At 46.7% G+C, this 27746-nt stretch overlaps 1 protein-coding gene and 1 non-coding gene across 2 annotated transcripts; both read left to right on the forward strand.

Moving 5' to 3' along the window:
- The first annotated feature begins 9 nt into the window (after nucleotides 1-9).
- On the forward strand, nucleotides 10-27527 carry LOC120045985 (phospholipase B-like 1). The gene is made up of 12 exons (XM_038990904.1): nucleotides 10-21; nucleotides 1853-1874; nucleotides 10570-10792; nucleotides 10955-11038; nucleotides 11266-11407; nucleotides 11641-11775; nucleotides 12114-12258; nucleotides 18308-18508; nucleotides 19351-19491; nucleotides 20328-20513; nucleotides 27072-27178; nucleotides 27345-27527. The coding sequence occupies exons 1-12, from the start codon at nucleotides 10-12 to the stop codon at nucleotides 27525-27527; spliced, it is 1581 nt and encodes a 526-aa protein (XP_038846832.1).
- On the forward strand, nucleotides 6859-6931 carry trnar-ccu. Its single transcript has one exon. It is a non-coding gene; the product is annotated as a tRNA-Arg (tRNA).
- Nucleotides 27528-27746: the final 219 nt, after the last annotated feature.

Consider the following 27746-nt stretch of genomic DNA (forward strand, 5'->3'; position numbering starts at 1 on the left):
AAAGCTGTAATGGCTGCCAAGGTGATTCTAACATGTATTGATTCGGGGGAGTGAATACTTATGTAAATTAGATATTTCTGTATTTCATTTTCAATAAATTGGCAAGCATTTCAAAAAAATGTTTTCACTTTGTCATTATGGGGTATTGTGAATTCAGGCTGTAACACAACAAGATGTTGAATAAATCAAGGGGTATGAAAACTTTCTAAAGGCACTGTACCTCTATCACTCCAGTAACCCTGCATATTGTAAATATGGTATTGGAACTGAACCTGGAACTGACCCTGTATATAGCTACTGACCTTGGAACTGACCCTGTATATAGCTACTGACCTTGGAACTGACCCTGTATTTCGCTACTGACCTTGGAACTGACCCTGTATTTCGCTACTGACCCTGGAACTGACCCTGTATTTCGCTACTGACCCTGTATATAGCTTCTTACTTTCTCATCTTCTTATTTCTATTTATTGTGTGTGTTTTTTCCTACCTTGTTATTTTTAGTGCTGCATTGATATTTATTACTGCATTGTTGGGCTTCGAGCTGCAAGAAAGGCAGCAGCACTGTACTTGTGCATGTGACATTAACACTTGAAACTAGCCAGTTGTAAGCCAGGTAGAATAATCTCTCTTGGACAGACTACGCAAATAAAATTGAGGTTAACCAAGATTAGGTACATGGACAAACACGAAAGCATAAATACAGAATGTTGACATGTTTAATTGGCCTCCTCCACTATTAACTGATTAATACTGAATATTAAAATATATAATGGTTTGAAAGAATGTATGTAGAATATTAATGCTTAATGAAAAACCATTCAGAGCAGAATACGTATTTAGTTATTTTAGAGCCATAACAATTACTGGGTTGTTCCACGAATTACTGGCTTGTTCCACGAAATGAGTGCCTTTTGCGTCCCTTTGATATTTTAAGTAGAAATTGTGCACCAATATACAATTTTTAAAAGCCTGTTATATTTAATGAAGTGCCCTTTAATATAGACCACATTGAGAATTCAATTAATCCGATTTTTTTATATTAATAAAGACTTGCTAAAGTGCCTAAATTCAGCATTTGGACATGTCCCTCCGTGCACCCTCTGTGACTTTCCGGTAGATTTTAACTCACATAACCCAAACTTTTCTCCAAGTTTTCACCATCATTGTAAAGTCCCCCTATAATCACCATAACATTGACTGACCAGGTGAATCAAGGTGAAAGCTATGATCCCTTATTGATGTCACTTGTTAAATCCACTTCAATCAGTGTAGATGAAGGGGAGGAGTCAGGTTAAAGAATTATTTTCAAGCCTTGAGACAAATGAGACATGTATTGTGTATGTGTGCCATTCAGAGGGTGAATGGGCAAAACAACAGATTTAAGTGCCTTTGAACGTGGTATGTTAGTAGGTGCCAGGCGCACCGTTTTGAGTGCGTCAAGAACTGCAACGCTGCTGTGGTTTTCACAGTCAACAGTTTCCCGTGTGTATCAAGAATGGTCGACCACCCAAACGACATCCAGCCAACTTGACACAACTGTGAGAAGCATTGGAGTCAACATAGGCCAGCATCCCTGTGGAACGCTTTCGACACCTTGTAGAGTCCATGCCCCGATGAATTGAGGCTATTCCGACTGAAAAATGGGTGCAACTCAATATTAGGAAGGTGTTCCAAATGTTTTGTCCACTCAGTAAAGATCAACAGCCACCTGTTCAGGCACCCCCCTTAAGTCCAAAAGCTGATTTTCTATTCCATTCTTCTCCTTTCCTACTTTTGAAGGAAACATCTCTTTCAGCGCTGGTTCCTTCCCTTCTCCCGTTTCCTCCTCCTTTCTCCTTCTCCTCTCCAGAGGTCTCATGAAAGCCCCACAGGTGAGCAGCAGTCCACCATGATGAGAAAGCCGTCCCTCTAGCCATAGTGGTCCAGCAGAACCTGACCCAGGGGGGACAAGACAGAGAGGAACACGGAGCATTAGTCATTGGGGGCCCGGGCCGAAATCATTGTATACAGACTATGGGAAGCTACACGTTAGAGCTGGATAGAGAGAGGGATTAGTGGTGTGAGTTGTGACATATTGCAAGTACCTGTAAGGTAAAGCTGTTTAATGGCGGTGGTGAAGGAAGGTCCCACCATGCCTGCTGATTCCAGCAAACCTCCGACCTGCATCACCGACCTGCTGTCAAACCTGTTGACCATGATACTGGACACTGGGCCTGGGCAGAAGGCGTTCACAGACAAACAGGCCATGTGTATTTGTTAATTAAATTATGCAGAACTACAAGAGACTTGCATCTCCAGACAACAAATACATTTCCCAGACACTTTTCTGTTTTGTTTTTCCCATTGAATGACGTATTTTTTTATTTTTACATCTGACAGCTTTGTTTCGTATACGATTCAAGCTCTCAGAGGCCCCTGTATCATCTCTATGATTGACCTCTGACCTGATCCATAGAGCATGGGCAGCATGATGGAGGAGATTCAGGCCGTGTCGCTGTGGCACACTTCAAAGTCCCTCATCAGCTTTTTGAAGGAGACACTGACAGCTTTGGGGAAGGCGTAGGAGAACCCAGTGACGACGAAACAGATGAGTAGCCCCAGCCACCATCCAGCCCCAGCTTCCATCCAGCCCCAGCCACCATCAGGGGTCCAGCCCTCATCCTCTTGGTTGTACTGACTCCCATTGTCCCTCAAGAGGATGGTCCTCTCTAGGAGGAAGGAGTGGGTATGTAAGTGGGCCAAGAAGACCCATTTCTCAAACCCTCACAAACCGATCAATGATATATTTTGGAAGAAAGGTTCTGTGGCTCACACTGTACTGGTACAATGACTAATAATTCAAACATCACTCTTGGTCAATTCATTACCATACTCGGTCAAAAGGTCTATGTGTTTTCCCATACACCGATGTAGCCTGACCTGCAACGCTTACTCAATGTATGACTGACTGAGCCTTTGGATTATGATTGTCTTTACTGAATTTGTTTACACGGACTTGGCCAGTTTGTGAAAGCTATTGAGCCATATAATTAAATACCTCTAATGACGTTTGTCTGTGCAGTACAGCTTGCAGTCACATTCAGCATCTGGTGTAACAATAACCATCTAGCAATTACATTGTAATAACAACAATCATCTCACCTGTGACACAAAACCACAGGGAATAGAGAAAGAGGCAGTAATAACCCAAGATATAGTCCTGAAGACATGTTGGATGTGTGACCTCCACAATCCAGAATATAGTCCCTGTCACTCCTAGGTTTCCGACAATTCTAAGGACATGCTGTTACTGTAACGGTTGTCCTCCTCCTCTTCGTCCGAAGAGGAGGAGTAGGGATTGGACCAAAACGCAGCGTTGTGATACGACATGAATATTTATTAAACAAGACGAAACTAAACACACTTGAGAATTTACAAAATAATAAACGAAGTCAAACAGACCCGAACAAACGAACTTACATATACACGAAGAACGCATGAACTGGTACAGACGACACAAACGAACGAACAAACGAAACAGTCCCGTGTGGTGCACAGACACAGACACGGAAGACAACCACCCACAAACAAACAGCGTGAACAGCCTACCTTTATATGGTTCTCAATCAGAGGAAACGTCAAACATCTGTCCCTGATTGAGAACCATATAAGGCTAATTACCAACGACCTAAACATAGAAACACAAAACATAGAATGCCCACCCCAACTCACGCCCTGACCAACTAAACACATACAAAAACAACAGAAAACAGGTCAGGAACGTGACAGAACCCCCCCCTCAAGGTGCGAACTCCGGGCGCACCCCTAAAAACTCAAGGGGAGGGTCTGGGTGGGCATCTGTCCGCGGTGGCGGCTCCGGCGCAGGACGAGGACACCACTCCACCATTGTCTTTGTCCCCCTCCTTAGCGTCCTCCGAGTGGCGATCCTCGCCCCCAACCCTGGTCTAGGAACCTTCACACCGGTCCCCCCTAGATAATTCAGGACATAGAGGTAGCTCAGGACAGAGAGGTATCTCAGGACAGAAGGGTAGCTCAGGACAGAGGGGCAGCTCTGGACAGAGGGGCAGCTCTGGACTACTGGCAGCTCCGGACTGAGTGGCAGCTCCGGACTGAGTGGCAGCTCCGGACTGAGTGGCAGCTCCGGACTGAGTGGCAGCTCCGGACTATAGGGCAGCTCCGGACTATAGGGCAGCTCCGGACTATAGGGCAGCTCCTGACTGAAAGGCAGCTCATGACTGGAGGGCAGCTCATGACTGGAGGGCAGCTCATGACTGAAGGGCAGCACCGGACTGGCTGGCGGATCCTGGCTGGCTGGCTCTGGCGAAGCCTGGCGGCTCTGGCGGATCCTGGCTGGCTGGCGGCTCTGGCGGATCCTGGCTGGCTGGCGGCTCTGGCGGATCCTGGCTGGCTGGCGGCTCCTGGCTGGCTGGCGGCTCTGGCGGATCCTGGCTGGCTGGCGGCTCTGGCGGATCCTGGCTGGCTGGCGGCTCTGGCGGATCCTGGCTGGCTGGCGGCTCTGGCGGATCCTGGCTGGCTGGCGGCTCTGGCGGATCCTGGCTGGCTGGCGGCTCTGGCGGATCCTGGCTGGCTGGCGGCTCTGGCAGCTCCTGGCTAGCGGAAGGCTCTGGCTGCTCATGGCTAGCGGAAGGCTCTGGCTGATCCTGTCTGGCGGAAGGCTCTGGCTGATCCTGTCTGGCGGAAGGCTCTGGCTGATCCTGTCTGGCGGAAGGCTCTGGCTGATCCTGTCTGGCGGAAGGCCCTGGCTGATCCTGTCTGGCGGAAGGCTCTGGCGGATCCTGTCTGGCGGAAGGCTTTGGCTGCTCCTGTCTGGCGGAAGGCCCTGGCTGATCCTGTCTGGCTGGCGGCTCTGGCAGCTCCTGGCTAGCGGAAGGCTCTGGCTGCTCATGGCTAGCGGAAGGCTCTGGCTGATCCTGTCTGGCGGAAGGCTCTGGCTGATCCTGTCTGGCGGAAGGCTCTGGCTGATCCTGTCTGGCGGAAGGCTCTGGCTGATCCTGTCTGGCGGAAGGCTCTGGCTGATCCTGTCTGGCGGAAGGCCCTGGCTGATCCTGTCTGGCGGAAGGCTCTGGCGGATCCTGTCTGGCGGAAGGCTTTGGCTGCTTCTGTCTGGCGGAAGGCCCTGGCTGATCCTGTCTGGCTGGCGGCTCTGGCAGCTCCTGGCTAGCGGAAGGCTCTGGCTGCTCATGGCTAGCGGAAGGCTCTGGCTGATCCTGTCTGGCGGAAGGCTCTGGCTGATCCTGTCTGGCGGAAGGCTCTGGCTGATCCTGTCTGGCGGAAGGCTCTGGCTGATCCTGTCTGGCGGAAGGCTCTGGCTGATCCTGTCTGGCGGAAGGCCCTGGCTGATCCTGTCTGGCGGAAGGCTCTGGCGGATCCTGTCTGGCGGAAGGCTTTGGCTGCTCCTGTCTGGCGGAAGGCCCTGGCTGATCCTGTCTGGCTGGCGGCTCTGGCAGCTCCTGGCTAGCGGAAGGCTCTGGCTGCTCATGGCTAGCGGAAGGCTCTGGCTGATCCTGTCTGGCGGAAGGCTCTGGCTGATCCTGTCTGGCGGAAGGCTCTGGCTGATCCTGTCTGGCGGAAGGCCCTGGCTGATCCTGTCTGGCGGAAGGCTCTGGCTGATCCTGTCTGGCGGAAGGCTTTGGCTGCTCCTGTCTGGCGTAAGGCTCTAGCGGCTCCTGTCTGGCGGAAGGCTCTAGCGGCTCCTGTCTGGCGGACGGCTCTGAAGGCTCATGGCAGACGGGCGGCTTTGCAGGCTCAGTACAGAAGATTGAAGACAGAAACAGACTTGCGAGGGGTATTCTTTGGACAGAAGGTGTTGCCAAAAAGCAGAATCTTCGTCATCATAACCTCCCGGGTGGCGCAGTGGTCTAGGGCACTGCATCGCAGTGCTAGCTGTGCCACCAGAGTCTCTGGGTTCGCGCCCAGGCTCTGTCGCAGCCGGCCGCAACCGGGAGGTCCGTGGGGCGACGCATAATTGGCATAGCGTCGTCCGGGTTAGGGAGGGTTTGGCCGGTAGGGATATCCTTGTCTCAGTATGTAAAATGTAATAAAAATGTATGCACTCTACTGTAAGTCGCTCTGGATAAGAGCGTCTGCTAAATGACTAAAATGTAATCAGCTGCGTTATATATTGTGAGACAAATATATATTGTAGAGGATTAATGTTAGATTGATAACTTCTTATTTTGCAGCTTTGGAAATAGTAGTCAAGAAACGTAGCTAACGATAGCATTGCAAGCTAAGATTACCAACAGCAACAACATTACGCCACTATCTTTGTCGTTTATTTAATCATATATTAAAATAGCTAGCTAAATGACTGTACAACGCTTTTATTGACCTAGCTAATTCGTTATCTTTGGTTAGCAGAGGCTTCCCTTCTCTTTCTAGCCCAGCAAGCGGCTTTTTACAGACATGCAGGTTACTTCACAAGTGCTACAGATCCATTTTGTCTAAACGGGTAATAATGGAAGAATTTACAAATGGAAACGCAGCATTTGAGTTGGATGATATCAAATCACTTTGCATTTTTATGAATGTTTACTGTAACTACATACCATTGGATTCTTTATAGTTAGACAAAGTCTACATTTCATCCTTGTAATAATGTAAACACTTGATAAATGCCCCCGCTGTTTAGTTTGAGTGGAATAAGCCATCAATGTGAACGCATCACCATGGTGATAGCGTCACTTTGTGTTTGTTTACCGAATGCTTCGATCGAACTGTTTCCCCCGTGAAATAGTTTCTTCAGTGTCATTACTTGATTGTCACAGATTTATCGTCATATTTCTCCTGGATAATTAATGATATAATGGCCAGATCCCGTTCTCTTTATAACAAGCCCCAGTGGCCTAATGGATAAGGCACTGGCCTCCTAAGCCAGGGATTGTGGGTTCGAGTCCCATCTGGGGTGAAACATTTTTGTCCATTAAATTGTTTATAAATAACAGTTTCAACAACTAAATGCAATGGTGGATGATTTCACACAAACATTTGATAGAATATATGTAAATTATTTATCTTGTCTTAACATTTATACTGAACAAAAATATTAAAGCAACATGTTAGATTTTAATTTTATTTCACCTTTATTTAACCAGGTAGGCTAGTTGAGAACAAGTTCTCATTTACAACTGCGACCTGGCCAAGATAAAGCAAAGCAGTGTGACACAAACAACAACACAGAGTTACATATAGAATAAACAAGTGTACAGTCAGTCAATAACACAATAGAAAAAAAATAACGTCTTTTTACAGTGTGTGCAAATGGCGTGAGGTGGTAAGTCAATAAATAGGCCATAGTAGCAAGTAATTACAATTTAGCTAAATTAACACTAGAGTGATAGATGTGCAGATGATGATGTGCAGGTGTTGGTCCCATGTTTCCTGGCCTGAAATAAAATATCCCAGAAATGTTTCATACACACAAAAAGCTAATTTATTTCAAATTTTGTGCACAAATGTATTTACATCTCTGTTAGTGAGCATTTGACAGGTGTGGAATATCAAGAAGCTGATTAAACAGCATGATCATTACACAGGTGCACCTTGTGCTGGGGACAATAATAGCCACTCTAAAATGTGCAGTTTTGTCACACAACACAATGCAATAGATGTCTCAAGTTTTGAGGGAGCATGCAATTGGCATGCTGACTGCAGGAAAGTCCACCAGAGCTGTTGGCACAGCATTTAATGTTCATTTATCTCTACCATATTTATCTCTACCATATCTCTATATCTCTACCATAAGCCACCTCCAACATCATTTTAGAGACTTTGGCAGTACGTCCAACCGGCCTCACAACCGCAGACCACGTTTAACCACGCCAGCCCAGGACCTCCGCATCTGGCTTCTTCCATTGCAGGATCGTCTGAGACCAGCCAGCCAGACAGCTGATGAAACTGAGGAGTATTTCTGTCTGTAATAACGCCCTTTTGTGGGGAAAAACTCATTCTGATTGGCTAGGCCTTGCTCCCCAGTGGGTTGGCCCCAAGTGGGTGGGTCTATGCCCTCCCAGGCCCACCCATGGCTGCGCCCCTGCCCAGTCATGTGAAATCCATAGATTAGGGCCTAATGAATTTATTTTGTGTGACTAATTTCCTCATATGAACTGTAACTCAGTAAAATCATTGAAATTGTTGCATGTTGCGTTTATATACAGTGCATTCGGAAAGTATTCAGACCCCTTGACTTTTTCCACTTTGTTACCTTACAGCCTTATTCTAAAATGTATTAAATCGCTTTTTCCCCTATCAATATAAACACAATACCCCATAATGACAAAGCAAAAACAGGTTTATTTTTTTTGCTAATTCATAAAAATAAAAAAAGCATTCTTGGGTATGACGCTACAAGCTTGGTACACCTGTATTTGGGCAGTTTCTCCCATTATTCTCTGCAGATCCTCTCAAGCTCTTTCAGGTTGGATGGGGAGCGTCGCTTCACAGTTATTTTCAGGTCTCTCCAGAGATATTCGATCGGGTTCAAGTCCAGGTCCTGGCTGGGCCACTCAAGAACATTCAGAGACTTGTCCCGAAGCGTTGTCCTGATGGAAGGTGAACCGTCGCCCCAGTCTGAGGTCCTGGCCACTCTGGAGCAGGTTTTCATCAAGGATCTCTCTGTATTTTGCTCCGTTCATCTTTCCCTCGATCCTGACTAGTCTCCCAGTCCCTGCCGCTGAAAAACATCCCCACAGCATGATGCTGCCACCACCATGCTTCACCGTAGTATTGGTGCCAGGTTTCCTCCAGACGTGACACTTGGCATTCATGCCAAAGAGTTCAATCTTGGTTTCATCAGACCAGAGAATCTTGTTTCTCATGGTCTGAGAGTCCTTTTGGTGCCTTTTAGCAAACTCCAAGCGGGCTGTCATGTGCCTTTTACTGAGGAGTGGCTTATGTCTGGCCATAAAGGCCTGATTGGTGAATTGCTGCAGAGATGGTTGTCCTTCTGGAAGGTTCTCCCATCTCCACAGATGACCATCAGGTTCTTGGTCACCTCCTTTACCAAGGCCCTTGGTGGTTCCAAACTTCTTCCATTTAAAAATGATGGAGGCCACTGTGTTCTTGGGGACCTTCAATATTGCAGAAATTTTTAGTACCCTACCCCAGATCTCTGCCTCAATACAATCCTCTCTCGGCGCTCTACAGACAATTCCTTCGACCTCATGGCTTGGTTTTTGCTATGACATGCACTGTCATCTGTGGGACCTTATATAGACAGGTATGTGCCTTTCCAAATAATTTCCAATCAATTGAATTGACCAAAGGTGGACTCCAATCAAGTTGTAGAAACATCTCAAGGATGATCAACGGAAACAGGATGTACCTGAGCTCAGTTTCAAGTCTCATAGCAAAGGGTCTGAATACTTATGTAAATAAGGTATTTTTAAAATATTTTTGCAAAAAACAATATTAACCTGCTTCGCTTTGTCATTATGGGGTATTGAGTGTAGATTTTTATTTATTTAATACATTTTAGAATAAGGCTGTAACGTAACAAAATGTGGAAAATTTCAAGGGGTATGAATATTTCCCGAAGGCACTGTATTTTTTCAGTATCGGATTGTAGTTGGAAATGTGTAGCCAAACATCCTAGAAAAGATAATTTATGTTTATCATGTAGCCTTGAACCAATTGAAGAGCGCTTCTTAACGTTCCTCCAATCATATGTCTAGGTTATTATCTGCTTAGGTCGCACATGAATTTAAGTCGATTCCCCCTGTTTAACTTAAATTTGACGCTGGAGTGTCCATCAAATGTCATATGTTATTGCCTTTAGAATATGCACTTTAAACGTATCATTCTATTAATATTAGAACCGATCAATTAAGACATGGCTTTGAGTGGGGAGCAGAGAGAATTAATTGTTATTTTATGCGTCTTGGCTGCAGCCCTCGTGCAAACTTACCGTAAGTCTTCATTCAATATTTTTTCAATATTGCTCTTTGCCTTTCGATATTCATAAATTAGCCAAATTATGTTAAACGTATGTTGTTCATTCATTGCATCCAAGAAACTGCATAAATGTGCAAGCAGAGGTGTATCGGAGAGGTCCAACCTCTTGTGAATTGTGGCACGGTTTGATTGACATGTCATGTCAGATAGGTATAAATCGCCCGAGTAGTAGCAGAGAACCCCCAGAGTGAACATTTTAGATGGTGCGTAGGCTACATTGCCAGACACTTTTTTTTTCTTTCTTGGTGACGCAGATCAAAAAATTCATACACAATAATATTTACCGCCCTATTTGCTTCATTATATTTTTTTATTCTGTATTCCCCTCAGTATTTCTATACAGTGTGAAAGTAAGTAAAATGGATTGATAAAATACATTGTAACTATTTGAACATCCGCTCCAAGGTAAACATTGCCTGGTAATAGGTCTACTGTATGCAATGCATTTGCTCAATAGACCTATTCTTCAATCCATACAATCCATTCAGCTGAATACACAGACAAGACACTTTTGCTTAGCTTCTATCCACCACCCATGAGTGTTCTTCTAATATTATGTAAGGTGTGTTATTCATCCCTGTCCCCCTGTGGTAGAGGTTCAAGAGGCCACTGTGTACTGGGATGCTGCCCAGAAGAGTGTGATTCTGAATGAGGGGGTGTTGGAGAAAGAAGGGGGTGCCTATGGCTATTACAATGACACTCTCCTCTTGACGGGCTGGGGGGTGCTGGAGATTCGGGCAGGGTATGGGGAGACTCCCGAGAGTGATGAGACCACCTCCTTCTTGGCTGGGTATCTGGAAGGGTTCCTCACCGCAGAGTGAGTGCTTTCACTGCTTTGTTACAAATGACACTGATGTTCGTGTTATCTTTATTTAGCCCTGTTCACGCCTATACATTCATTATAGACATCATTATTGAGAGTGAAAATCCTTGAGGAAATGTTGAGGAAATTTTGACCCTGGCTTTCTCTCTCCATCAGGCAAATGTTTAGCCACTATGCCAACATATATCCTCAGATGATTAAAGATGAGAAGATTCTGGACCCCTTGAAAGATTTCATGATGTAAGATTCCCATTTATGCTACAGACCAGCGGCTCCCAATCTTTTCCGTTCTGTGGACTACTAAATCACTGTCGAAAGCTCTTGAGGACCACCATTCACGGAATCACATATTTTTTTTTACATCAAATATCATGCCGGTCAAATGTAGTCAATTTTAGCAGTCAATGTAACAAATTAAAAGCCTATAATAATAATTATAATGACTGAATACCTGAGTCGATCCACAGTAAACAGGACTACTGGACCAAAGAGCAGGTGAAGTTGAGGAGAAACAGTGACCCCTTGTGGCTGCATGCAGGACTGATCCTGGCTCAACTGGATGGGCTACAGGCTGGAGCTGCATACTGGGCCAAGAGCAGGCAGAGAGAGGTGTGTGTGTGTGTTTTGTGTGTGTGTGGGAGCGAGAGAAAGGTGTGAGGGACTGAATGTCAGAACTGAAGGGAATTGTGTTTTGACGATAATTTTCTGTGTGCGACCATCAGATTTTCCACCAACATAATGGGATCTGTATAGTCACAAACCCCTAATTGCAAACAAAAACAGTTCCCAATCCTTTATGCAAATCCTAACTGACCCTTTTCTTCCACCTTTCCACGTCCTAGCCTCTGTCCATGTTTGCGCTGCAGTTTCTGAATGAAGTTGGAGACCTGCTGGACCTGATTCCAGCACTGACGCCACGCTTCAACTCCTCCCGAGGCCCTGTGCCAGGAATGGGCCACTGCTCAGCTCTCATAAAGGTCAAGTGAATTTGGCTAGGTCTGGTTGTTTGTTTAGCTCATGATTGGTGGTGTTTATAGTTTATTTATAGCTGACTTGCATATTATCCCCATGAGGGGAGTTATACAATGCGATTTCCATAATCTACAAAAGATATTCAGCCACTGTTAAAGCATATTGGTTTATAATGATGTAGATACCTTTTTTATTGAGCTTTAATTTTTCTACAGGAGTGGATTAATACCTTTCTCAGATCCAGTTTTCTCTTCAGTTCATACATGAGGTAGTGAGGACGGTACACTTTAAGCCTGTGATGTATCACCATGTGTTTGGTGTCTTTATCCTGTTCTCTCTCTAGGTTCTGCCAGGCTTTGAGAACCTGCTGTTAGCCCACTCCAGCTGGTTCAACTACGCTTCCACCATGCGTATCTACAAACACTGGGACTTCAGGCTGGCCGACACACACACCGCCACGGGCAAGATATCCTTCAGCAGCTACCCTGGTACCGGAACTTGAGTGATTGAATTTGATTGATAAAGCAATTTATATAGTGCTTTATATTGTATTGAACCCTTATTTTACCAGGTGTGTTGACTGGGAACACATTCTCATTTATAGCAACGACACAGGGAATAGTTACAGGGGAGAGGAGGTGGGTGAATGAGCCAATTGGAAGCTGGGGATGATTAGGTGGCCATGATGGTATGAGGGACAGATTTGGAATTTAGCCAGGACACCGGGGTTAACACCCCTACTCTTTCGATAAGTGCCATGGGATCTTTAGTGACCACAGAGAGTCAGGACACACGTTTATCATCCCATCCGAAAGACTGCACACTACACAAGGCAATGTCCCCAATCACTGCCCTGGGATATATATACTGTACAGTCGTGGCCAAAAGTTTTGAGAATGACACAAATATGAATTTTCACAAAGTCTGCTGCCTCAGTTTGTATGATGGCAATTTGCATATACTCCAGAATGTTATGAAGAGTGATCAGATGAATTGCAATTAGTTGCAAAGTCCCTCTTTGCCATGCAAATTAACTGAATCCCCCAAAAACATTTCCACTGCATTTCAGCCCTGCCACAAAAGGACCAGCTGACATCATGTCAGTGATTCTCTCGTTAACACAGGTGTAAGTGTTGACAAGGACAAGGCTGGTGTAACGGTTTTCCTCCTCCTCTTCGTCCGAAGAGGAGGAGTAGGGATTTGACCAAAACGCAGCGTTATGATACGACATGACTTTTATTTAAACAAGACGAAAACTAAACAAACTTGAGAATTTACAAAATAACAAAACGACGTAGACAGACCTGAACATGGAACTTACATAACTACACGAAGAACTCACGAACAGGAACAGACTACATCAAAACGAACGAACAAACGAAACAGTCCCGTGTGGTGCGCAGACACAGACACGGAAGACAATCACCCACAAACAAACAGTGTGAACAGCCAACCTATATATGGTTCTCAATCAGAGGAAAATGTAAAACACCTGTTCCTGATTGAGAACCATATAAGGCTAATTACAAACGACCTAAACATAGAAACACAAAACATAGAATGCCCACCCCAACTCACGCCCTGACCATCTAAACACATACAAAAATAACATAAAACAGGTCAGGAACGTGACAGAACCCCCCCCTCAAGGTGCGAACTCCGGACGCACCACCAAAAGTCTAGGGGAGGGTCTGGGTGGGCATCTGTCCACGGTGGCGGCTCAGGCTCTGGGCGTGGTTCCCATCCCACCATAATAAATCCCCGCTTCTTTATCCCCCTCACAATGACCACCCTCCAAATAACCCCACCTAAATTAAGGGGCATCACCAGGATAAGGAGCAGCACCGGAATGAGGGGCAACACCGGAATGAGGGGCAACACCAGAATGAGGGGCAACACCAGAATGAGGGGCAACACCAGAATGAGGGGCAACACCAGAATGACTGGCGGATCCTGGCTGGCTGGCTCTGGCGGATCCTGGCTGGCTGGCTGGCTCTGGCGGATCCTGGCTGGCTGGCTCAGGCGGATCCTGGCTGGCTGGCTCTGGCGGATCCTGGCTGGCTGGCTCTGGCGGATCCTGGCTGGATGATGGCTTAATGCTGGATGACGGCTCTGGCTGGTCATGGCTGGATGACGGCTCTGGCTGGTCATGGCTGGATGACGGCTCTGGCTGGTCATGGCTGGATGACGGCTCTGGCTGGTCATGGCTAGATGACGGCTCATGGCTGAATGACGGCTCATGGCTGGATGACGGCTCTGGCTGGTCATGGCTGGATGACGGCTCTGGCTGGTCATGGCTGGATGACGGCTCTGGCTGGTCATGGCTCGCTGACGGCTCTGGCTGGTCATGGCTCGCTGACGGCTCTGGCTGATCCTGTCTGGTGGAAGGCTCTGGCTGATCCTGTCTGGCGGAAGGCTCTGGCTGATCCTGTCTGGCGGAAGGCTCTGGCTGATCCTGTCTGGCGGAAGGCTCTGGCTGATCCTGTCTGGCGGAAGGCTCTAGCGGCTCCTGTCTGGCGGAAGGCTCTAGCGGCTCCTGTCGGGCGGAAGGCTCTAGCGGCTCCTGTCTGGCGGACGGCTCTGTAGGCTCATGGCAGACGGGCGGCTTTGCAGGCTCATGGCAGACGGGCGGCTTTGAAGGCTCAGTACCGACGGGCGGCTTTGAAGGCTCAATACAGACGGGCAGTTCATGCGGCGCTTGGCAGACGGACAGTTCAGACGGCGTTGGGCAGACGGACAGTTCAGGCGTCGTTGGGCAGACGGACAGTTCAGGCGCCGCTGGGCAGACGGCAGACTCTGGCCGGCTGAGACGCACTGTAGGCCTGGTGCGTGGTACCGGAACTGGAGGTACCGGGCTAAAGACACGCACCTTCAGGCTAGTGCGGGGAACAACAACAGGGCACACTGGACTCTCAAGGCGTACTATAGGCCTGGTGCGTGGTACCGACACTGGTGGTACCGGGCTGAGGGCACGCACATCAGGGCGAGTACGGGGAGAAGGAACAGTGCGTACAGGGCTCTGGAGACGCCCTGAAAGCCTGGTGCGTGGTACCGGAACTGGAGGTACCGGGCTGAGGGCACGCACCTCAGGGCGAGTGCGGGGAGAAGGAACAGTGCGCACAGGGCTCTGGAGACGCACAGGAGGCTTGGTGCGTGGCGCCGGGACTGGAGGCACTGGGCTGGAGACACACACCATAGGGCTAGTGCGTGGAGTAGGAACAGGGCTCTGGATACGCACTGGAAGCCTGGTGCGTGGTGTAGGCACTGGTGGTACTGGGCTGGAGCGGGGAGGTGGCGCCGGAAATACCGGACCGTGCAGGCGTACTGGCTCCCTTGAGCACTGAGCCTGCCCAACCTTACCTGGTTGTATGCTCCCCGTCGCCTGACCAGTGCGGGGAGGTGGAATAACCCGCACCGGGCTATGTAGGCGAACCGGGGACACCATGCGTAAGGCTGGTGCCATGTAAGCCGGCCCGAGGAGACGCACTGGTGGCCAGATGTGTAGAGCCGGCTTCATGACATCCGGCTCAACGCTCAATCTAGCCCGGCCTATACGTGGAGCTGGAATGTACCGAACCAGGCTATGCACATGTACAGGAGACACCATGCGCTCTACTGCGTAACACGGTGTCTGCCCGTACTCTCGCTCTCCACGGTAAGTACAGGGAGTGGGCGCAGGTCTCCTACCTGACTTCGCCACTCTCCCTTTAAGCCCCCCCCCAAGAAATTTTTGGGGTTTACTCACAGGCTTTTCGGGTCTCCAGCCACGTCTCCTTGCTGCCTCCTCAAACCACCGCTCCTGGGCTTTAGCTGCCTCCCTCTCTTCAACAGAGCGGCGATATTCCCCTGTCTGAGCCCAGGGTCCTTTTCCGTCCAATATTTCCTCCCATGTTCACGAGTCCTGGTTTCTTTGTTGCGCTCTCCCACGCCGCTTGGTCTTTGGTTGGTGGGTGATTCTGTAACGGTTTTCCTCCTCCTCTTCGTCCGAAGAGGAGGAGTAGGGATTTGACCAAAACGCAGCGTTATGATACGACATGACTTTTATTTAAACAAGACGAAAACTAAACAAACTTGAGAATTTACAAAATAACAAAACGACGTAGACAGACCTGAACATGGAACTTACATAACTACACGAAGAACTCACGAACAGGAACAGACTACATCAAAACGAACGAACAAACGAAACAGTCCCGTGTGGTGCGCAGACACAGACACGGAAGACAATCACCCACAAACAAACAGTGTGAACAGCCAACCTATATATGGTTCTCAATCAGAGGAAAACGTAAAACACCTGTCCCTGATTGAGAACCATATAAGGCTAATTACAAACGACCTAAACATAGAAACACAAAACATAGAATGCCCACCCCAACTCACGCCCTGACCATCTAAACACATACAAAAATAACATAAAACAGGTCAGGAACGTGACAGCTGGAGATTACTCTGTCATGCTGATTGAGATCGAGTAACAGACTGGAAGCTTCAAAAGGAGGGTGGTGCTTGGAATCATTGTTCTTCCTCTGTCAACCATGGTTGCCTGCAAGGAAACACGTGCCGTCATCATTGCTTTGCACAAAAAAAGGGCCTCACAGGCAAGGATATTGCTGCCAGTAAGATTGCACCTAAATCAACCATTTATCGTATCATCAAGAACTTCAAGGAGAGCGGTTCAATTGTTGTGAAGAAGGTTTCAGGGCGCCCAAGAAAGTCCAGCAAGCGCCAGGACCATCTCCTAAAGTTGATTCAGCTGTGGGATCGGGGCACCACCAGTACAGAGCTTGCTCAGGAATGGCAGCAGGCAGGTGTGAGTGCATCTGCATGCACAGTGAGGCGAAGACTTTTGGAGGATGGCCTGGTGTCAAGAAGAGCAGCAAAGAAGCCACTTCTCTCCAGGAAAACATCAGGGACAGGGATTGGACTGCTGAGGACTGGGGTAAAGTCATCTTCTCTGATGAATCCCCTTTCCGATTGTTTGGGGCATCCGGAAAAAAAGCTTGTCCGGAGAAGACAAGGTGAGCGCTACCATCAGTCCTGTGTCATGCCAACAGTAAAGCATCCTGAGACCATTCATGTGTGGGGTTGCTTCTCAGCCAAGGGAGTGGGCTCACTTACAATTTTGCCTAAGAACACAGCCATGAATAAATAATGGTACCAACACATCCTCAGAGAGCAACTTCTCCCAACCATCCAGGAACAGTTTGGTGACGAACAATGCCTTTTCCAGCATGATGGAGCACCTTGCCATAAGGCAAAAGGGGAACAAAACATCGATATTTTGGGACCATGGCCAGGAAACTCCCCAGACCTTAATCCCATTGAGAACTTGTGGTCAATCCTCAAGAGGCGGGTGGACAAACAAAAACCCACAAATTCTGACAAACTCCAAGCATTGATTATGCAAGAATGGGCTGCCATCAGTCAGGATGTGGCCCAGAAGTTAATTGACAGCATGCCGGGCGGATTGCAGAGGTCTTGAAAAAGAAGGGTCAACACTGCAAATATTGACTCTTTGCGTCAACTTCATGTAACTGTCAATAAAAGCCTTTGACACTTATGAAATGCTTGTAATTATACTTCAGTATTCCATAGTAACATCTGACAAAAATATCTAAAGACAGTGAAGCAGCAAACTTTGTGGAAATTAATTTTTGTGTCATTCTCGAAACTTTTGGCCACGACTCTATATACTGTATATATATACATTTTTTTTAGAACAGAGGAAAGAGTGCCTCCTACTGGCCCTCCAACACCACTTCCAGCAGCATCTGGTGTCCGTCCAGGGACTGACCCTGCTTAGCTTCAGAGTCATGCCAGCAGTGGGATGCAGGGTAGTATGCTACTGTCTGATATTATGCTATTGGGGAGAACTCTTCTCATTCACTATCAATGTGTAGCACCCATCTACCTAATTTGGCTGAAAAAAAGCAGCCTGAGTCTTTTACAATACAGACTCCACCAGTCCTGAAAATTGGGAGGTTTAGTAATATGCAGTTGCCACGGAAGGATGATTAATGTAAACTCGTAGCCTGGTTCCTCATTTTCAAGTCAAGGGGGTTAAGTGCAGTTATTGAAGATTTACCATTTTCCCTGTCATACATTATCTTACAGGCCCCATCACCATTAAAACTGAAGTGGCTTAAAAGTGCTATTTTTAGAGTTAAGCAGGGAATGTTCTCTCACTCTCAGTGCAGAAACACACTACATTAAAAAATACTAAAATACAATCCGGGTGCTAGGATTTGAATCCATCTAGCCCTTCTGTGCACAAGCTTACCACAGTCTCTCGGGACTGAATTCTACTACATTATAATTACATTTTTAATTACCCTGTGGTGCTAGGAATGTTACACCTCACATATGTCCTTGCCCTTAGCCCAACTTCTTTTTTCTCTACACTATAGCGCAAGGGATCTAGTCTATACTACTCCCACATCCCACTCCAAGCCCCCCCATGTCCTCACCACTTCATGTCCCCTCTCCTTTCCTAACCAGCCATGCACTTATCTCCTCTCCCCTCTCTTCTCCAAGGCTTCCTGACATCTTTGGATGACTTCTACCTGCTGGGCAGTGGGCTGCTGATGACTCAGACCACCAACAGTGTCTTCAACACCTCTCTGTTCACCCTGATCACCCCCCACAGCCTGCTGGCCTGGCAGAGGGTGCGGCTGGCACATGCCCTGGCACGCACTGGGGAGCAGTGGGCTCACATCTTCTCTAAGTACAACTCCGGTAATGCCTGGGGTGTGGAGGACGTTTGTGGTGTGTGATTTGTGTAATAACCTGTACTTGCATGACTAACCTATGAGCTTGTGTTTAGGTGTGGTGTGAGGATAGCCTTTGTGATTTGTGTGCTACTGTACTTGTTAAGGATTGTAGTTTGTGTTGAATTGATTGTTGCATAGTATGATAAATGGCATAGCATGTTAAAGGAAAAGGAAAGGGGGATACCTAGTAAGTTGTACAACTGAATGCCTTCAACTGAAATGTGTCTTCCGCATTTAACCCAACCCCTCTGAATCAGAGAGGTGTGGGGGGCAGCCTTAATCGACGTCCACGTCTTCGGGCGCACACCGGCTATGTGATGTATTGCCTTAGGCCCTGACCACAGACGGTTCCTGACCACAGATGATGGAACCGTCCTGTTCTCTAAGGATGTACTGTAGTCTGTCTTTGTTAATAGAGCCACTGCAGCAGGAGATGACATAACTTGTTGCTTAGGAGGAACAGTACAGCTTGTTCTCAATGAGAGGACTGACTGGCCATAGCCTCTGTGTCTCTGGAACCTACTGTAACCAAAAAGTGACACCTGATACGTTCCCATTATTATCGTATACATGCAAACTCTGCTCACCAGTTCCTAGTTCAAATACCCTTCTTTTTTTTCTTCTGAGTATCTGCATGCTCCAGTGTAGTGCATGTGTTCACCACAGTCCTAAGCCATGACATACTGCATATCAGGAGGTGACTCGTTTCTCCTCATTTCAAGGACCTGTAATAACCAGTAGATAATCAACACCAAACCAAGTTAACCACAACTAATAACACAACTACATTTCCCCTCCCCTCCTCAGGAACCTATAACAGCCAGTACATGGTGCTGGATCTGAGCAGGGTGTCGTTGGGGAGGAGTATAAGGGATGGGGCTCTGACTGTGGTAGAGCAGATACCAGGACTGGTGCTACACTCTGACCAGACACAGGCCCTGCGACAGGGTAAGGGACCGTCTCATTTCAGTCTGTTGAAATAACACTAAACTGGTGGATATACATGGGTTATATGCCATCCTAATTGATACTCTAGGATTAATAAAGTCTTATGGGATTAAACTTCATATGATTCCCCCAAATGTAATTCATTGATTGGCAAGCTGATATGTTGCAAAAATGTATTTTCAAAGCCTGGGGGGAGAAGGATAAATGCATTGTTTGTTTAATGTAATTAAATGGCAGCTGTAATAGCCATGATTATTATCTATATGTGTATATTGTAAAATAAAATTGTTTTATGTGCATATTACTTCAAGAAATAATAGTGTATTATAAACCCATGTCAGCTGGGCACGAATATGTGTGACACTTAAAGGCCCAGCGCAGTCAAAATAGAGGTTTTCCTGTGTTTTATATGTATTTCCATACTGAGGTTGGAATAATACTGTGTAATTGTGAAAATTATGAGAATTCCCTTTTTAATGTAAGAGACATCACCAGGAAGTTTAACTTCTCTGCCAATAACAGCTAGTTTTCAGTTTTCCCCTCCCTAATCCGACCACTCCCAGAAAGTCGTAGCGAAATTCTTGCTTTAGAAATTGATCTAGCAAAGAAACTTTTTTTTTTTTTTTTTTACCATTTTCATTGAAAACAATTACAGTAAGGTACTTAATTGTTACCCAGAAATGATTTGATATTGAGATAAAACAGCAGCATTGGGCCTTTAAATAAAATATATCAATCAATGAATCATGTTGGTTGTTTCAGTCTCTCAGCATCTGATATATCCCTACTTCACCATTCCTACATTATTCTTGTCTTTCTCCTGGTCTCTCCGGCAGGCTACTGGCCGTCCTACAACGTGCCCTTCCATGCAGACATCTACAACCTGAGTGGCTACGGGGTCATGTGGAGGAAGCATGGAGAGGACTTCTCCTATGACCTCTGTCCCAGAGCCAAGATCTTCCGCAGGGATCAGGCCAGGGTTACAGACCTCGCCTCCCTCAAACACATCATGAGATACAACAGTGAGTGCTGCAGCCCCTCTCAAGATGGCGCCGACAGATGGTCACCTCGCTTCACGTCCTTAGGAAACTATGTAGTAATTCGTTTTTTAAATGTATTATTTCTTACATTGTTATCCCAGAAAATCTTAAGTGTTATTACATACAGCCGGGAAGAACTATTGGATATAAGAGCGACGTTAACTTAGCAACATTACGACCAGCAATACGACTTTCCCGAAGCGGATCCTTTGTTCGGACCTCCACTCTGGTTCTAATCCCAGAGGCTGACCCAAAACAACGTCGTCGCCGCAGGAGAGGCAGACGGAGCGGCCTCCTGGTCAGACTTAGAAGGCGAACACACCATCCACCGCTTCTGAGCATACTACTCGCCAAACTTCAGTCTCTAGACAACAAGGTGGACAAAATTAGGGCACGAGTTGCCTTCCAGAGAGACATCAGAGATTGTAACATTCTCTGATTCACGGAAACATGGCTCACTCGGGATATGTTGTCGGAGTCGGTACAGCCCCCGGGTTTCTTCATGTGTTGCGCCAACAGAAACAAACATATCTCTGGTAATAAGAAGGGCGGGGGTGTATGCCTCATGATTAACGATTCATGGTGTAATCATAACAACATACAAGAACTCAAGTCCTTTTGTTCACCTGACCTAGAATTCCTTACAATCAAATGCCGACCGCATTATCTTCCAATAGAACTCTCTTAGATTATAGTTACAGCCGTGTATATCCCCCCCAAGCAGATAACTCGACGGCCCTGAAAGAACTTCACTGAACTTTATGTAAACTGGAAACCATATATCCTGAGGCTGCATTTATTGTAGCTGGGGATTTTAACAAAGCTAATTTGAGAACAAGGTTACCTAAATTCTATCAGCACATTGATTGTTGCACCCACTCGAGCAAAACATTGGACCGCTGCTACTCTAACTTCCGCGATGCATACAAGGCCCTCCCCTGCCCTCTCTTTGGCAAATCTGACCATGACTCCATCTTCTTGCTCCCCTTCTATAGGCAGAAACTAAAACAGGTCACGCCCATGCTTAGGTCTATCCAACGCCGGTCTGACCAATCGGATTCCACGGTTCAAGATTGCTTCGATCACGTGGACTGAGATATGTTCCGGGTAGCCTCAGACAATAACATTGACGTATACGCTGACTCGGTGAGTGAGTTTATTAGGAAGTGCATTGGAGACGTTGTACCCACTGTGACTATTAAAACCTTCCCTAACCAGAAACCGTGGATTGATGGCAGCATTCACGCAAAACTGAAAGCGCGAACCACCGAATTTAATCATGCCGAGGCGACTGGAATACAAACAGTGTAGCTATTCCATCCGCTAGGCAATCAAACAAGCAAAGCGTCAGTTTTGAGACAAAGTAGACTCGCAATTCCACAGCTCAAACACGAGATGTATGTTACAGGGTCTACAGATAATCATGGATTACAAAAAGAAAACCAGCCCCGTCAAGGACATCGACGCCTCGCTCCCGAACAAATTAAACAACTTCTTTGCGTGCTTTGAGGACAATACAGTGCCACTGACACGGCCCGCTACCAAAGACTGTGGGCTCCCCTTTAACGTGGCCGATGTGAGTAAAACATTTAAATGTGTTAACCCTCGCTAGGCTGCCGGCCCAGACGACATCCCTAGCCGCATCCTCAGAGCATGCGCAGACCAGCTGGCTGGTGTGTTTACGGACATATTCAATCAATCCCTATCCCAGTCTGCTGTCCCCACATGCTTCAAGATGGCCACCATTGTTCCTGTTCCCAAGAAAGCTAAGGTAACTGAACCAAATGACTATCGCCCTGTAGCACTCACTTCTGTCATCATGAAGTTCTTTGAGAGACTAGTCAAGGATCATATCACCTCCACCCTACTTGATACCCTAGACCCACTCCAATTTGCTTACCGCCCCAATAGGTCCACAGGCGATGCAATCGCCATCACAATGCCCTATCCCATCTGGACAAGAGGAATACATATGTAAGAATGATGTTCATTGACTAAAGCTCAGCATTCAACACCATAGTACCCTCCAAACTCATCATTAAGCTTGAGAACCTGTGTCTCAACCCTGCCCTGTGCAACTGGGTCCTAGACTTTCTGACGGATCGCCCCCAGGTGGTGAAGGTAGGAAACAACATCTCCACCCCGCTGATCCTCAACACTGGGGTCCCACAAGGGTGCGTTCTCAGCCCTCTCCTGTACCCCCTGTTCACCCATGACTGCGTGGCCATGCACGCCTCCAACTCAATCATCAAGTTTGCAGAAGACACTACAGTGGTAGGCTTGATTACCAACAATGACGAGACAACCTACAGGGAGGAGGTGATGATCGTGGACTTCAGGAAACAGCAGAGGAAGCACCCCCCTATCCACATCGACGGGACAGCAGTGGAGGAGGTGGAAAGTTTTTTAAGTTCCTCGGCGTACACATGACGGACAAACTGAAATCAAATCAAATGTATTTACAGTGGGGAGAACAAGTATTTGATACACTGCCGATTTTGCAGGTTTTCCTACTTACAAAGCATGTAGAGGTCTGTAATTTTTTTCAACTGCGAGAGACGGAATCTAAAACAAAAATCCTGAAAATCACATTGTATGATTTTTAAGTAATTAATTTGCATTTTATTGCATGACATAAGTATTTGATACATCAGAAAAGCAGAGGTTTGTAAGGATTAATTACTTAAAAATCATACAATGTGATTTTCTGGATTTTTGTTTTAGATTCCGTCTCTCACAGTTGAAGTGTACCTATGATAAAAATTACAGACCTCTACATGCTTTGTAAGTAGGAAAACATGCAGAATCGGCAGTGTATCCAATACTTGTTCTCCCCACTGTATATAGAGGTAAGTAAAAGGGATAGAAAGGGATAGGGTGTCACGACAACACAACACAAATCATATCAAATCAACACTTACTCAACCATCTGAAACGTTGCATAGGTGCAGGTGGGCCCCAGCAGAGCACAGCCCACCTCCCCTGTCCTCTAAAGGACGAGAAGCAGCTTAGATATGTGAATATTTGAGCGACACAGTGTGTGAACTTAATATTTGGTACAGAAACCTTTGTTTGCAATTACAGAGATCATACGTTTGCTGTAGTTCTTGACCAGATTTGCACACACTGCAGCAGGGATTTTGGCCCACTCCTCCATACAGACCTTCTCCAGATCCTTCAGGTTTCGGGGCTGTCGCTGTGCAATACGGACTTTCAGCTCCCTCCAAAGATTTTCTATTGGGTTCAGGTCTGGAGACTGGCTAGGCCACTCCAGGACCTTGAGATGCTTCTTACGGAGCCACTCCTTAGTTGCCCTGGCTGTGTGTTTCGGGTCGTTGTCATGCTGGAAGACCCAGCCACGACCCATCTTCAATGCTCTTACGGAGGGAAGGAGGTTGTTGGCCAAGATCTCGCGATACATGGCCCCATCCATCCTCCCCTCAATACGGTGCAGTCGTCCTGTCCCCTTTGCAGAAAAGCATCCCCAAAGAATGATGTTTCCACCTCTATGCTTCACGGTTGGGATGGTGTTCTTGGGGTTGTACTCATCCTTCTTCTTCCTCCAAACACAGCGAGTGGAGTTTAGACCAAAAAGCTCTATTTTTGTCTCATCAGACCACATGACCTTCTCCCATTCCTCCTCTGGATCATCCAGATGGTCATTGGCAAACTTCAGACGGGCCTGGACATGCGCTGGCTTGAGCAGGGGGACCTTGCGTGTGCTGCAGGATTTTAATCCATGACGGCGTAGTGTGTTACTAATGGTTCTCTTTGAGACTGTGGTCCCAGCTCTCTTCAGGTCATTGACCAGGTCCTGCCGTGTAGTTCTGGGCTGATCCCTCACCTTCCTCATGATCATTGATGCCCCACGAGGTGAGATCTTGCATGGAGCCCCAGACCGAGGGTGATTGACGTCATCTTGAACTTCTTCCATTTTCTAATAATTGCGCCAACAGTTGTTGCCTTCTCACCAAGTTGCTTGCCTATTGTCCTGTAGCCCATCCCAGCCTTGTGCAGGTCTACAATTTTATCCCTGGTGTCCTTACACAGCTCTCTGGTCTTGGCCATTGTGGAGAGGTTGGAGACTGTTTGATTGAGTGTGTGGACAGGTGTCTTTTATACAGGTAACGAGTTCAAACAGGTGCAGTTAATACAGGTAATGAGTGGAGAACAGGAGGGCTTCTTAAAGAAAAACTAACAGATCTGTGAGAGCCGGAATTCTTACTGGTTGGTAGGTGATCAAATACTTATGTCATGCAATAAAATGCAAATGAATTACTTAAAAATCATACAATGTGATTTTCAGGATTTTTGTTTTAGATTCCGTCTCTCACAGTTGAAGTGTACCTATGATAAAAATTACAGACCTCTACATGCTTTGTAAATAGGAAAACCTGCAAAATCGGCAGTGAATCAAATACTTGTTCTCCCCACTGTATATAGCCCTTCTTACATCAGCTGATATCTCAAAGTGCTGTACAGAAACCCAGCCTAAATCCCCAAACAGCAAGCAATGCAGGTGTAGAAGCACGGTGGCTAGGAAAAACTCCCTAGAAAGGCCAAAACCTAGGAAGAAACCTAGAGAGGAACCAGGCTATGAGGGGTGGCCAGTCCTCTTCTGGCTGTGCCGGGTGGAGATTATAACAGAACATGGCCAAGATGTTCAAATGTTCATAAATGACCAGCATGGTCAAATAATAATAATCACACTAGTTGTCGAGGGTGCAACAAGTCAGCACCTCAGGAGTAAATGTCAGTTGGCTTTTCATAGCCGATCATTAAGAGTGTCTCTACCGCTCCTGCTGTCTCTAGAGAGTTGAAAACAGCAGGTCTGGGACAGGTAGCATGTCCGGTGAACAGGTCAGGGTTCCATAGCCGCAGGCAGAACAGTTGAAACTGGAGCAGCAGCACGGCCAGGTGGGCTGGGGACAGCAAGGAGTCATCATGCCAGGTAGTCCTGAGGCATGGTCCTAGGGCTCAGGTCCTACAAGAGAGAGAAAGAGAGAAAGAGAGAAAGAGAGAGCATACTTCAATTTTCACAGGAGAAAAACTCCAGATATAACAAACTGACCCTACCACCCCGACACATAAACTACTGCAGCATAAATACTGGAGGCTGAGACAGGAGGGGTCAGGAGACACTGTGGCCCCATCCGATGATACCCCCAGACAGGGCCAAACAGGCAGGATATAACCCCACCCACTTTGCCAAAGCACAGCCCCCACACCACTAGAGGGATATCTTCAACCACCAATTTACCATCCTGAAACAAGGCCGAGTATAGCCCACAAAGATCTCCGCCACGGCACAAAAAATGGTCCACCCACACAGACAGCCTGGTGAAGAAGGTGCAACAGCGCCTCTTCAACCTCAGGAGGCTGAAGAAATTTGACTTGTCACCTAAAACCCTCACAATCTTCTACAGATGCACAATCGAGAGCCTTCTGTCGGGCTGTATCACCGCCTGGTACGGCAAGGCTCTCCAGAGGGTAGTGCGGTCTGCACAACTCATCACTGGGGGCAAACTACCTGCCCTCCAGGACACCTACAGCACCCGATGTCACAGGAAGGCCAAAAAGATAATCAAGGACAACAACCACCCGAGCCACTGCTGTTCACCCCGCTATCATCCAGAAGTCAAGGTCTGTACAGGTGCATCAAAGCTTGGACCGAGAGACTGAAAAACAGCTTCTATCTCAAGGCCATCAGGCTGTTAAACAGCCATCACTGACACAGAGAGGCTGCTGCCAACATACAGACTCAAATCACTGGCCACTTTAATAAATGGATTTATAGTCACTTTAAAAAATGCCACTTTAATAATGTTTACATATCCTACATTACTCATATGTAAATAGTGTATTTTATACCATCTATTGCATCTTGCCTATGTCGTACGGCCATCGCGCATCCATATATTTATATGTACATATTCTTATTCCATCCCCTTACATTGTGTGTGTTTGTGTGTGTGGGTGTGTGTGTGTGTGTGTGTGTGTGTGTGTGTGTGTGTGTGTGTGTGTGTGTGTGTGTGTGTGTGTGTGTGTGTGTGTGTGTGTGTGTGTGTGTGTGTGTGTGTGTGTGTGTATAAGGTAGTCGTTGTGAATTTGTTAGATTACTTGTTAGATATTACTGCACTGTCGAACTAGAAGCACAGGCATTTCGCTACACACGCATTAACATCTGCTAACCATGTGTATGTGACCAATAAAATTTGATTTGAGTATGATTTTGTCAGGAATGGGTTGGTAACTGTAGTTATTTTATAATTAGGCAGATGCAGGCAATGCCAGGCCTGCAGGTCCGCTGGCCCTGTAGTGTCTAATCTTTTTTGCTACAACCGTAATCGGACTGGAAAGAATAATATCCCTATTAATAGAATGAGATATAATATCCCTATTAATAGAATGAGAATTCAGGTGGAGATTAAATTATTCAACCCCACAAGGAGGATAGATCATCTCGCTGTGTGGGTCTACTAGATTGTCATGCCTGCTGTTCCAACCTCTGAACTCAGTGCTTTTGAACTGTGTCTCCAGACTACAGGAAAGACCCTTACTCCAAGGGCCATCCCTGTAAAACCATCTGCTGTCGCAACGACCTGAGGCTGAAGAAACCACGTCCAGGAGGCTGCTATGACACCAAGGTCAGGGTTCAATTACCACCATGTCCATGCATTCTCACTCATAAAATAATATCAAAAGGAACATGATGGCACAATTTATACTCCTACAGTACATCACAATACTAAAATAACATTCAAGTAAAACAAAGGGCCATTTTTAATGATCTTCTCTCCTTCCCTCTCCTAGGTGACAGACTTCCACCTGGCCCGTCAGTTAGCAGGCGAGGCGGTGAACGGTCCCACCACTCAGGGGGGCCTGCTTCCGTTCTCCTGGAGCCACTTCAACAGCACAGCCCACAAGGGTCTGCCGCAGTCATATAACTTCAGCTTCATCACCATGAAGCCAACTCTGTCACTATACCAACCCTGAGAGGGGTCTGGGTTGTGTTCATAAGGGCATGCAACATAATACTTTTTTTTGCAATGGAAGATGAAAATAAGGGTTTCTTATTGGACAAGTCCAGGTAGTCTCTCTCTATTGAATTCAGTTATCTTACATTTGGTGCTTAATGAAAATGACCCATGGGTCTGAAAGCACAGTGGGGCTAGGGAGTAGAGGAAGAAGTGGCCACCAGACACTGATCCAAGG

The sequence above is a fragment of the Salvelinus namaycush genome, chromosome 4 (assembly GCF_016432855.1).
Source record: "Salvelinus namaycush isolate Seneca chromosome 4, SaNama_1.0, whole genome shotgun sequence".
NCBI lineage: Eukaryota > Metazoa > Chordata > Actinopteri > Salmoniformes > Salmonidae > Salvelinus > Salvelinus namaycush.